This window comes from Dipodomys spectabilis, unplaced genomic scaffold, assembly GCF_019054845.1.
Source record: "Dipodomys spectabilis isolate Male_0828 unplaced genomic scaffold, ASM1905484v1 ptg000145l, whole genome shotgun sequence".
NCBI classification, from domain to species: domain Eukaryota; kingdom Metazoa; phylum Chordata; class Mammalia; order Rodentia; family Heteromyidae; genus Dipodomys; species Dipodomys spectabilis.
This window is the reverse complement of record NW_024870822.1, coordinates 20,445,933-20,459,217: the sequence shown is the minus strand read 5'-3', so window position 1 is coordinate 20,459,217 and position 13,285 is coordinate 20,445,933. Positions and strand designations below refer to the sequence as shown.

General features: G+C 33.9%; 1 protein-coding gene across 2 annotated transcripts in view; it reads left to right on the top strand.

Annotated features, from left to right (window-relative positions):
* Positions 1 to 12,629, top strand: part of Far1 (fatty acyl-CoA reductase 1) — a 57,179-nt gene extending 44,550 nt beyond the window's left edge. For both annotated transcript variants that reach the window (XM_042691326.1, XM_042691325.1), the window contains exons 11-13: positions 5,164 to 5,293; positions 8,019 to 8,146; positions 10,120 to 12,629. In XM_042691326.1, the coding sequence (XP_042547260.1) occupies positions 5,164 to 5,293; positions 8,019 to 8,146; positions 10,120 to 10,282 (421 nt within the window). In that variant the 3' untranslated portion in view covers positions 10,283 to 12,629. The remainder of the gene's footprint in view (positions 1 to 5,163; positions 5,294 to 8,018; positions 8,147 to 10,119) is intronic.
* Positions 12,630 to 13,285: the final 656 nt, after the last annotated feature.

Sequence of the window (13,285 nt, the reverse complement as noted above, 5' to 3'; positions counted from 1 at the left end):
TAAGCATGATAGTGTTCCGGTAAAACTTTTATCAAAACAGATGTTAGTCTAGCTATAGTGTATAGACACAAGTTTGCTGACTTCTGATACAGAGTCCTTTTATTTTTGTACACTTTTCTACTTTACATATAAATTGATTTTGTTGCTTTGACATTTATGTGAGTTTCTAGTATATCTGTTTTAAAGCAATACATCCCATTAAACCAAAGCCATATTCTTTTTGAGAACATTTCTTCATCTTGGGTCTCCTATAAGGTTGCTATGGGAAAGCACCTTTAGATCAAAAATGCTTGCCTCCTTAGAGCCTGCCTTTCAAATAAAGATTCTTTGCTGTATGATTTTTTTATTTTTATTTTTTGCCAGTCCTGAGGCTTGAATTCATGGCCTTGGTGCTATCCTTGAGCCTTTTTGTACTCAAGGCTAGTGCTCTACCATTTGAGCCACAGCTCCATTTCTGACTTTTTTTGAGTAGTTTATTGGACGTGAGTCTAATGGACTTTTCTGCCTGACTGGCTGTGGACCATGATTCTCAGATCTCAGCCTCCTGGAATAGCTAGGATTATAGGTGTATGTCACTGATACCTGGCTTGCTGTGTTTTTACAACCCGGAGATAGCCTTTTGTGTGTCTGAAAGTTTCTACGAGGCACTACCATTGGTCATCCTAAATCTTAAAAGAGTCTTACATCCTTACCTTGAATTTGATTTGTGCTCAGAAACCCCTCCCTCCCTCCCCCCTACCCTGCTTGGAATTTCACATATTGAATATTGAATAATTGATGTGATACAACCTAGAGTTTCTGAATCCCAAATGAATAAAAATTTTTGAACATTTTATCTGTTATTTTTAGCACCAACAGACTTGGTAAATAGCTCAATACTGACCCAACAGTGGGTTGATGACCTTCCCCTAAATGGCCCTTCAATATGCTAAGTGACAAATCCGTTGCTTCTGTCATTCTTCCCTGAGATAGCTTACTGACTCACCCTTTTCTGGGCAGTCTTGGCAAACTGACTGATGATGACAAGAGTTAGTGTCAATGTTGCAGTCCACACAGGAAAAGAATAATTTTTCCAAGTGAGAATCTGGGCAGTTCTCTGATATTCTCACATATTTATCTCAACAAAGCCCTATGAAATGATGGAAGTGAACTATGCTGCTGCTGTTCAGCACCACCAAGCATTACAACTCCACTCATCTGCTTCATCTCAATGCACCATTGCCAGCGGAAAGCTTAGGATATGTGGACAAACATGTATACACATGTGCAACCAGGTGCACACTGATTTCAGAACCATTTCTAAGGCATTCCTGGCTGGCATTTTATACTTCCTCAAAATTTCATGAAGTTAAATCTATGTATATGCAAACAAATAGTTTATTTTTAAAGAGCATTTGTGTTATATCAGTATATCTTCACTAAGTAAAGTTTTATCAGTATGGTTTCTACTATTTCCCATATTATCATGGGTGACAGTTGGGGTTTTTCTCCCAGTTTCCAACAATATTTCGCTGTGTGTGCATGTGCATTGTATGCATTGCTAAAAGTGGAACTCAGTACTTTATCTAGGCAAGCACTCTATCACTGAACCATAGCCCCTGTCCTATTTACACGTGAAGCCTTCATCAACAGCCTCCTTAAAGCCCTATAATCCTTCCACTAACACTTTTCCTGTTCCTTCCAGATTTCAAAAATGAGTTATTCAAGGACCTTACATAATTTGAGCTAGTATTCTCACTGTAGATTTCTTTTGTAGAGTGCCCTCTCATTCCTAGTACTAAGATCTGTTACTGTTTACTACTTGACAAATCATCGCAACCATAGTATCTTAAAACAACCATTACTTGTTTATGTGTCATAATTTCTTTGGGTCAGGATTTGAGAAGGATTTGGCTAGGTGATTCTGGCTGAGGAATCCAGTAAGTGGAGATATAGTTAGATAGGAACTGGGGCAGGTATGCTATGGATAGATTGGTAAAGAAGAAAGGTATAAAGCAACTTGGATGGACAGGCAACTTTCTTTCTTCATGTAGTCTGAGAGCTTTTTCCATGTGTGTTGTCTGCACATGGACTAGCTTACGCTTCCTCACAGCATGGCAGCCTCAGGGGGAGTTGGACAGCATACAAGGTGACTGAAGTCTTCAAGGGTGAGTATTCCAGTGAGTAAGGCAGAAAACTCCTATCAGCTTCTCTGACCAAACCTCGGAAGAGTCAAGTGTCACTTTTGCTTCATTCCAATGGATATATTACCTTCTACTCTTAATGAGACAGAAACCTACATGACATGCTAGATAAGCATGTAGGATGAGATAAAACCATAGTTATGTCTGGAAATGAAACACATTCTCAAATAGAAAACAGCAAGTAAAAAATATCTTGCCTGAGATTTGTCCTAAAGCTTTCTAAAAGCAGGGTCATATTGACCTATCGTTTACAAGCAACAAGGAACATATTTTTTTTTACTTAGCTAGTTTTACAAACGTTCAAGTATAAAGTCTTCATGATTTATTTAATTTTTTCACATATTTGCTGATCCAAGATAGTGGACTTTATATCTTACATTGGGATCTTTAAAAATACCTCATTATACTTAAACTAATGTAATCCACTTTACTCATATTTTTAATGTTTTTTAAAGTGGTGCTAGGGTTTGGGTTCTGAACTTCAAGATTGCTAAGTTGGTTCTACCTCTTGAGCCACACCCCCAGCCTGGTGGGTTTTTTTTGTTTTGTTTTGTTTTTGGTGTGCCAGTATCAGGGTTTAAACTCAGGGTATCATGTTCTTGCTTAGCTTGCTTGCTTACTCCTGGCATTCTACCACTGGATCCTACCTCCAGCTTGGCCTTTTTTGTTGTTTATTTTAGAAATAGAGTCTTGTGGACTTTTCTGCCTAGGCTTGCTTCAAACCACAATCATCCAGGTTTCAGTCTTCTGAGTAATTAGGATTACAGGCATGAAACACTGGTTTACACCTATCATGGATTCTTGATTAATAATGGGGACCAGGATGTATGAAAAGGTAGTATAGTTCTTGAAATACTAGAATTAGCACTTCTAGGTTTTGAAATCCATGTAACATTTCATCACTGTTAAAAACTTTTTTTAAAAAAATAAAAACTTTGTGGCCTTGTTCTTTGGTTGTCTAGTTTAAATTCTATATACTGATTTCTCTGTACCTGATATTGTTTAATGATACAGTTCTCAATTGAGGAAAATTGACAAATTTGGAGCTATTTATTATCCCAATGATAGGCAGGCTCCTGGCTCCCCTTTACTTGTCTAGTGGATAGAGGCCATGGATGCTAGAAGCATTTTTAGTGCAGAAGATAACTTCTCACAGCAAAGAATTATCTATCTCAGCATCTCTGTTGTAACTGAGATTGATAAACTAGATTAGATGGTCAGTAAGATATTACCTTCCTCTAAAGGAAATTATTTTTTTTCCAGTCCTGGGCTTGGGCTCATTTGCTCAAGGCTAGCACTCTACCATTTGAGCCACAATGTCACTTCCAGCTTTTTCTGTTTATGTGGTACTGAGGACTTGAACCCAGGGCTTCATGCATGCTAGGCAAGCACTCAACCACTAGTCCACATTCCCAGCCCCTAAAGGAAAATATTTTTATCCCTGTAGTATTCAGGTTAGTACTTTTTATTGCCTATTAAATATACTGTAAATTTCATAGATAGATAAACATATATCCTTTCAATTCCCCCCCCCTTGTGTTTTGCTTTACAGATTGAAAATTCCTTATTTTGTAATTGTAGTTACTCTCAGAATGACTGAATCAGATTGATTTTAAAGTAATTTTGTCATTCAATTTTAGATAAGAGGTAAAAATTGTCAGTGAAAAAGGAGTTAGTTAATAAATCTGTGTTTGTGATGGGATTCAAATGTACTATATTGGCTGTGATGGTATAATTTAGTTGTAAATATGTGCAGCTTTCCCATCCCAATTTCTCTCTAAATGTATTTTTCCTGTTCAGATTCAGTTTTTGATATTTGATCATTCTTTTCATGTTTACTGGAAGTTTTATTTTGCAATTACTTTATTTGAGGAAATATTTTGTCTTTACATAGTCCATATTGTCTTGTTTTCTTCAAATAATCTAGTTGAGAGTTTCTAATGTACTGATGTCCTGTCAGAATTGCTTAGCTCATAATGTGCCCTATTTCTAATTTTCTTCCATGTTTCCTATTTCTAAAGACCCTGAGTTGAGGTCTGTCCAGACTACATGCTAATTATTAATGTGAGATTGTAAACAAAATTCCTTAAAAAGTATTTCTCCACAAATTATTTTTCTGTTTTCAGAAGTTGGGTGTTCTTTTTTTTTATTTGTTTTGATGTATATAGTTTCAAAAAGTCTTTTCTGTCCTATCCCTACTTAGTCATAGGTAATCACTATTGTGTAGATGTCACTGCTTGGATTAGTGTTATGATTTCAGTGACTTACAGTGAATGACCGAGGAAAAGATTAAGGCCTCTTGCCCTTAAAAAAAAAAAAAAAAAAAAAAAAGTTTTTATAGTCTCTTATTTCTGAAAGGAGGGATCTGGGTGGGATGTAGAAAACTGAGTGAATAGCTATTTCAGAAAATTTTCAGCATGAGTCATTGATTTCAAAGCACATCCAATTATTGAGAGTGACACCCATTGGAGTTAAAGAGGTTTTTTTTTTTTAATTCCCCTTTGAAATGGAATTGATTAAATGGCAAACGAATATTTCTGCATACTTTGCTTCAGTAATACTGATGAGTTCAGATTATAACAAAGTGTGTTATGAACTCATAGGAAATCTTGGTAAATTCATGTTAACTAAAATAGTTTAAGGAAAACAAAACAAGGAAAAATTAATTGAATCTATTTATTAGCATATAGAAAATTTGACCTTAAAGGTATTATACATCCTTTGATAATTCCAAATGTCAGCAGAATTCTAGGCAGTATTCATTTGCTGCTACTTCTAATTTTTTTCATTTTGGATTTATAAGATGACCTCCCAAGATGCAGAAATATTCGTATTTCCTGCTGGTTTGGTACACAAAATGAATTATATGTTAATGATTTTAATGTTAATGTCTACATGGGAGAAACTGGTAAATTGGGTGGTGATGGGATTCTTCCTAATTGTACACTGTATAAATCTGTAAATTTTTCTTACAATACAGGATGATGAAAACAATAACTCGCCTTCACAAAGCTATGGTATTTCTTGAATATTTCACAAGTAATTCTTGGGTTTGGAATACTGATAATGTCAATATGTTGATGAATCAACTAAACCCTGAAGATAAAAAGGCAAGTGTTTTCTGTTAGAAAATAAATAGCATAACAGAAAGATTTTCCACAACTATTTTGCAACAAAAAGTTAATCTATTTGTAATCTCTCATTAAATCTTCATTTATAATTATTGGTGAGAAGATAACAATTACTTTGTCATAGAATTTATGAAGTATTTGAGTGTCAAAGGCAAAACACATCTTTATGTATTTTTCTTTCATATGTCTCATTTTTTCTGAGCTTTTGTGGAAAAAAACCCTTAAGATGTCTAGTAAACATTTTTACTCTGTCATGCATTTTACTCTGTCCATTTTAAAATTAAACTCTATGTGGTGTGTCTTTTGAAGTTATCCTAGATATTTGAATATATGTGCTAATGTAGTCTTCTGAGTAATATTTAAAACTCAACATGTTCTCTCTGTAATTATCACTGTCAACCTTGTATATGTACATTGCTTATAATTCTCTTAAGCCCTATAATTAGAAATTTTTTATTCCTTCACTTTTTATTTAAATTATATATTTACTAATGTTTTTACTCTCTGATCTTCTTTATGATCATTTTATTTCTACCTAAAATATATCTAGAATACTACAATATGGTTTAGTAGTTGGGATTGTTAGTCATACTTCTCAGATTTTGATTGATATGTTCTTATTTCACCTTAGATTTTTTAACATGACTTCAGCACACTAAAGATATTTTTTGTTTTATCTATATTGTTGTAATTGGGAAGTCAATAATTTTCCCTTTCTTTAAAAGAGAACTTTATTCCTGGCATCTTTTTAGATTTTCCTTTGATTGATACTTTTATTTCTCTATGAATGTGTCCGGATGTGATTTTTAAAAACCTATCTTCCTGGCTGGGTGTTATAATCTTAGCTATTTAGGAGGCTGAGATCTGAGGATCACAGTTCAAAGCCAGCTCCAGGAAGGAAAGTCTGTGAGACTCTTACCTCCAACTAACTACTAAAAAGCTAGAAATGGAGCTATGTCTTAAAGTGGTATAAAAGCTCAGGAAATGCACTCAGGTCTTGACTTCAAATCTTAGTACCAGCAAAAATAAACAACAACAACCAAAAACAAAAACCCCAAACATAAATGTTCTAAATTTCTCTCTTGATAATTCAAGCCAAAAGGATTGCCAGTATCTGAGTCTCATAGAATCTTGGTCGTGTGTGTGTGTGTGTGTGTGTGTGTGTGTGTGTGTGTGTGTGTGTGTGTGTGTGTGTGTGTGTGTGTGTGTGTGTGTGTGTGTGTGTGTGTGTGTGTGTGTGTGTGTGTGTGTGTGTGTGTCTATGTGTTTGTGTATATGTTTTGTTTGGGTTTGATTTTTTTTTTTCTGAATATGGTACAGGCTTAATCCTTAATGCAAAAGCTTTGGAAGTAGGGCCTAACAGGAGGTTCTACCTTTATGAATAGTATTAATGCTGGTTATAAAAGGCTTTGCTGTCAGCTCAATGTACTTTAGGACTATGAGCTAACTTCTGTTCATTATAAATTACCTATCTCAAGCATTACCTTACTCATGTAACTGTAATCCCTCTGTACAGTATCTTTATAATAAAAAATATATAAATTTCTGCAATAGTAGCACAAAGCAGACTAAAACAGACTGATAAAAATAATGGCTTATGAAGCTATTATTAATTTTATGTATGATAGTATTAATTTGTATGTGCTATATATGTGTGTGTAACATGATACATATGTACACAGAATTAATGCATGTCACATGTGGCATATAACAACATAGATGTAACATTCAGTAAAATTAAAATATGTAATAATAGCACCTAAGAAAAGGTGAAACATCAATTTATAAGAAAAAATACTATAACCTCTAGAGTAACTTACTAAAACAATTCCAAAAGTATATATTTTGCAGCTAAGGTAGATGGGAAAACATGAAATTATAAAAAGAGAAAAAGACCTAATGGAAGACCTAAGGAATCAAATTCAAGGTCTTGGATGTGCTAATCAAGTACTCTGCCCCCAATCTACATCCCCAGCCTATTCAAGTCTCCTTCTTGGTTCAATGTTGGTGTTTTCATGTTTATAATAGCATTTCCCCCTAGAACTTGCTGTCTTTAAATGATGGCATGTAGTTAATAATCTTGTCACTCAAGAAATCTTTGACTACACAATTGATCAGTGGTACTAAGTAATAGATAGTTCTCTCTCTTTTATTGTAAACATGATGTATAGAGGAGGGATTACAGTTACCTAAGTCAGAAAATGAGTATATTTCTTTCTGAACAGTGTTACCCCCTCCTTCATTTTCTTCAAGTTTTTCTCCTCTGGACTCTCCTCCCCCTCAAGTTGTATAGTTCATTTTAGATAGTTTTCTGATTTTGACATGAGTTGTTATTTCTATAAGATTTCTGGATCTATCTACTTTATCCACCAATTGATCAAATAGCTCTTATCCAAAATTGTAAGCTAACTTTCATAAATTTTTTTCTCTTGATGTTAAAACTATTATGTAGGAAAAATAATTGGTATTATACACAAAGAAATAAAGGAAGAGAAGAAAGGCTATAAATTAAAAAGCAGACATCAATCTGTTTATAAGGTAGCATGGAATTTATAGATCTGCAATAGATTAGTAGGACAGTAGGAAAAGTTAACATTTAAATATTTTATAATATTGTTCATTTGGCATTCTCTTTCAGAAAAAGTGAATTTTTGAAAAGTTGTGAGAAAAATTAGGGAAGTAATTTTTTTGTTTGTTGATGTAGACCTTCAATATTGATGTACGGCAATTACATTGGGCAGAATATATAGAGAACTACTGCATGGGAACTAAGAAATATGTATTGAATGAAGAAATGTCTGGCCTCCCTGCAGCTAGAAAACATTTGAACAAGTAAGTTTCATGCACTTTTATTACATCTTGTCTTGCTTGTGAAATATCGCACAATTGTTTTTGATAAATGTTTATATTGAATAAAGTGTATTAATCTGCTACATTTAGGAAAAGTGTTTTTGTTTGAATTGCAATTATGACAGTATTGACTTAGCTGAAAATTGTTGATATTTATTATGTTCACCTTAGCATGAAGCTCAGATAAATTTTAGTTTAAAAATCACTAATCTTCCCATATGTTGGTATTGAAAAAGTAAAGATACTAGCAGAAAAGAAAAAGATATCTATTTAAAGAATTTTTTAAACCCTTCTCAAATATTCTTTGGAAAAGATGTAACATTACATCATTCAGCACAGAATTTTTTCTTTGTAAAACAGTTTGAATTTCCTTAGTCTCTTTATAGATGTAATACATACTGAGTTAAAATAAGGTCAGGAAACAGAAGACTCAAAATCACTAATAATCCATTATTCAGTGATGCAAGTTAATTTAATGGTTCTTTGTAGTATTTTTTCTTAGGTGAGGATCTCGTATAAATGAGGATATTTAGGTTAGGAAAGTTGGTTTGCCAAGGTTATATTGTATTAGTTGGCAAAAATAAACTATTGACCCCCTATTCAGAGCTCTTTACACTCTTGTCTCTGTATTGTATTCTATCTTGAACTACTTGGCCAAACTAATGGAATTTATATAGCATTATTACATATTTCAAGATTTGTATTCCTTTCAAACACCATCACAAACCATTCAAAGGGGCAAGGGTGTAGCTCAGTTATTAAAGTGCCTACCTTGCATATGTAAAGCTCTGATTTTGATCCTCAGAACCACTAAAAGAGAGTTTTGTTTTGTTTCTAGTCATGATAGCATGTGCTTATAATCCAAATATTCAAGAGGTAGAGATAGAAGAATTGCCAATTCAGTCCAGGTTGTGTTTACATAGGGAGACTCTGTCTCAAAAAATTAAAATGCCAGATTGTGGTGATCCATACTTATAACCCCAGCTGGTCAAAAGCAGAGACAGAAGGATTGAAGTTTGAGGGCAGACTGGGCAGAGTTAGTATTGAAACCTATGACAAAGAATCTGAAAGCAAAAGGACTTAGGGGTGTACTTGAAATGTTTGAAGTTCTGAGTTTGATCCCTGAGAAAGGAAAAAAAAGTTTGGAATCCTGAGTAAGATAAGTTTTTAAGAACAGAAAGCTTCCCTTTATAGAGTTAATTACATATTTCACTCTTGAATGAGGACTTATCAGTAGGCTTTATCATGTGATTGTCAGCAGTCTAAAATGACCTTTTAGATGGTAAACTCCAGAAATTCAAGGCATGCAGTTCCCTCCCTCCCTCCCTCCCTCCCTCCCTCCCTCCCTTCCTTCCTTTCTTCCTTCCTTCCTACCATTTTTTTTCCCATGTGTGTGCACTGGTACTAGGGCTAGGTCTTAGTGCCTGGGCATTATCCCTTAGCTTTCTTTTGCTCAAGGCTAGTGCTCTACCACTTGAGCCATAGCTCCACTCTGGCTTTTTGCTGCTTAATTGGAGATGAGAATCTGGTGGATTTCTCTGCCCAGGCTGCTCCAGCCCTAATCCTAAGATCTCAGACTCATGAGTAGCTAGAATTATAGGCATGAGCCACTACCACTTAGCTTACCTACAATTTTATAGTATCTATCATTGTACTGGGTACGAAAGGATGCCCAGTAATGTTTGTTGAGTGAATAAATTTGTATTTCAAATATACAGTTATGAAAAGACTTTGCCATTGAGGTATATTATTTGATGGTTCACAGTTCAGATCACACATAAATTTGGTTGAATTTTATTAATTTTCTAACTTATGTATTTTTGTTTTATTTTTGTGTTTCAAGTTACAGAATGATTCTGAACTATGATTAAGTTTAAAACTGAACATCAACTACTATTCAAAAATATTTTATTCTAGAAAATACTGTTTAGTATGTTTCTTGATTTGCTTTTCAGGTTGCGGAACATACGTTATGGTTTCAACACTATCCTTGTGATTCTGATCTGGCGCATTTTTATTGCAAGATCGCAAATGGCAAGAAACATCTGGTACTTTGTGGTTAGTCTGTGTTACAAGTTTCTGTCATACTTCCGGGCATCCAGCACTATGAGATACTGAAGACCAAGAAATTAGCATTAGAACATCTATGCATATGGTGGTCTAAATGCACAAAATGTAAAATGTACTTAAGTCATCATCTCACTTTTTGTCAAGACATTAAACCTTCTTAAGATTGAGCGTGGAGTAAATTATGGTACATTTTATGTAACGTGTTAATGTTTATGTTCATAAATCTAGTGAACACACTGTGGTATGCCAGCTCAGATCTACAATAGCCACCAAAACCATGATTTAGCATTTTGATCCCTTGGAAGAAAGGTGTAGTGTAAGGGCAAAAGTTGGGATAGAATACTGACCAGTATAACTGTGCAATTCTGGAATATATTAAATATGCCTTAACATATAGTTCTAATGATCAGTGCAATGGAAAGCAGTAGGATAGGAATATTAGTTAGGTAGGAATTTGATTCTTCAATATTTAACTGCTTTCTCTTCATCTTGTAAGTTACTGAATAGTATCAAACATGGCAAACATGTTCAACATGTTCTCATTTTTCTTTTTCTGATTAAATGTTGGGTACATATCATTTTCCTCACTTTAATAATAATTCTAAAGAGGCTATTCTGGATCAAAATTGCTTTTAAGAATCCATATCAAATATATACAATACAACTGTGTTAGTATAAAAAATAAGAATTTTTTTTTCTTCACAACATTTTGATCAGTCCTGTGAGATTGTGTTCATGTTTTGAGCCAGGATTTCTTGAGACTTTTGTTGGAGGAGGGAGTGGGGAAGGATTCACCATGCTTGGGCTTTCTTACCTTTATAAATTCTAACAGAACTTTCAGAAAGCTTGTACTGTCTTTCAAATAAAATCTGAAAGTACATTACCATGGAAGAATGTATTTGCAGCTAATAATAACATGTCCTTATGTGTGTAAACACATACTAATTTTGACCTTGAAAGCTGAATTCCTTCAAGAAAAATAAAATACTGCATAATGTATAAAATTAAAGACTTTATTTACCATATAAAGTAGCAAATGATTCAATGAGTTTAAAGATATCATTTATTTTCTCTGCATGTAGTAATAGCATTAGGAAGAAATGCATTATAGAAACAAGTAATAGCAAGAACATTGATGTATATTTTAATAAGACATTATAATTCCCTTTAAAACTTAATAGTAGTTTACTTACTGTTTTAACATTTGTTTTAATGGATTGTTTAGCATAACACTGTTCTAAATAAGCTGATCAAGTTGTACTATATTTAAATCATCAGCAATGTATCTTAAATATGTTTAAAGAAGTCAGTTCACAGTAAAAGAAGTTACATGTAACTTTACATCTTAATTTTGTCAATTTAAATGCAGTGTATAAGAAGTTTATTTTGCTATTGTGAAAAAACAAAATGTAAAGGAAATCACTTTTGTCCATGCAGGTGTAAAATATTAAAAAAGGAAAAATGCTTCCATGTTGAAGCCAAAGTCAGATTTTGCATAGTAAAACTTTAAAACATTATTTTTAAAAAGTATGTATATAAATATATTCTCTGTATTCTTTAGAATGATACTAAAAAATCTCTGGTCTAGGACCATACCTTGTATAAAGGTGTGAGAGACCACAACAGTGTGTAAAATGGATTAAATGAGGATTCCATTTAAGGTAGCCTACATAATAGACAGTGACTACTCCATCAAACTAGAGTTCTATGACATGTTGGAAACATGCTAATATTTGTATGATTTTATACTTCTGCCAAGAAAACCCCACCTAGAATCAGATCAATTGTCTTTGTGTCTTGCTAAAAAATCATATACACATTGGGCAGGCCTATGAAGTGCATAGAGAGTGTATCCTCTAAACTGTTCATTGATGTTGTAATGTAAATTATAGAAGTGCTACTAGGTGGGTGCTGAGGCCATGCATTATTCTTGTGTTTGTTTAGGATTCTGTTGCAAAAGAAAGGCAATGAATAAATTGTGTCAGCCTGGCATTTACAGTTCTAAAAGTAGTGTAAAGAACACATATGGATTATTCATTCCCACCACGTAGATCCAAAGAATTTGGAAATCTATTCTGTATCATTTTCCAGAAGTACTTTTAGTTCTATATGACTATCTATAGCAGGATAGCCTATAAAATTGTTCCATTTAATCCTTTTGATAAAATTATATTCTAAAACATTTGGGTTCCCACCCCCATTCACTCTTAACTCTGGTAAATACATTTGTAAACTGATGACCTTATAACTGTATTTAAATGTGACTTGGCAATATGTCCTAAATCTCAATGCAGAGAAGCATTGCAACACAACACGTTCTTTGACTTAAAGCTGGCATAGAATAAGCATTCTTTGAGTCTGTGTAATAAAACTTGAAATCAGGGAGGAAAAGAAATTTTGTTTCTCCCTTCTTTGTGTTTGTAGGAACTGGTTCAGGATTTTTCGTGTGTGTGTGTGTGTGTGTGTGTGTGTGTGTGTGTGTGTGTGTGTGTGTGTGTGTTTGCTTTAAATATAAACCAATAATTTTTATAAGAAGTAAATAGAAGCTTTATTGGGTGCCTTTCTAAACCAAAAGGTAACAAATGAATCCTTATATTCCCATTATAGTATTTATTTTTATGATCTAAAAATTATCCATAAGATAGTATAGTTAGGATTATAGGAAGCAGCCCTTTCCCCTCTTGTCTTCCCTGAATGTCCTCATTAATCTTTACATCCTCACTTTTTAGTCTGAGTTACACAGTCCTTTTGGGGAGCTATATGAACAAAATGAACCCATCTTGTTAAAAGTACTATTTTTATATTAGAGTGAGGTGTATTTTCTGATTTCTAAAAAAACCCCAGCAGATTAGCAGGGTATTGGGATGACTGGTACCCTGTTTGTAGCTAGATAGGTAATAATATGGTGTGTCTTTTTTTGGCAGGGAGGGCCATGGGGCTTGAACTCTGAGCCTGGGCGCTGTCCCTCAGCTCTTCAGCTCAAGACCAATGCTCTACCACTTGAGCCATAGTGCCACTTCCTAGATAAGTAATAATCTGACTCATTATAGG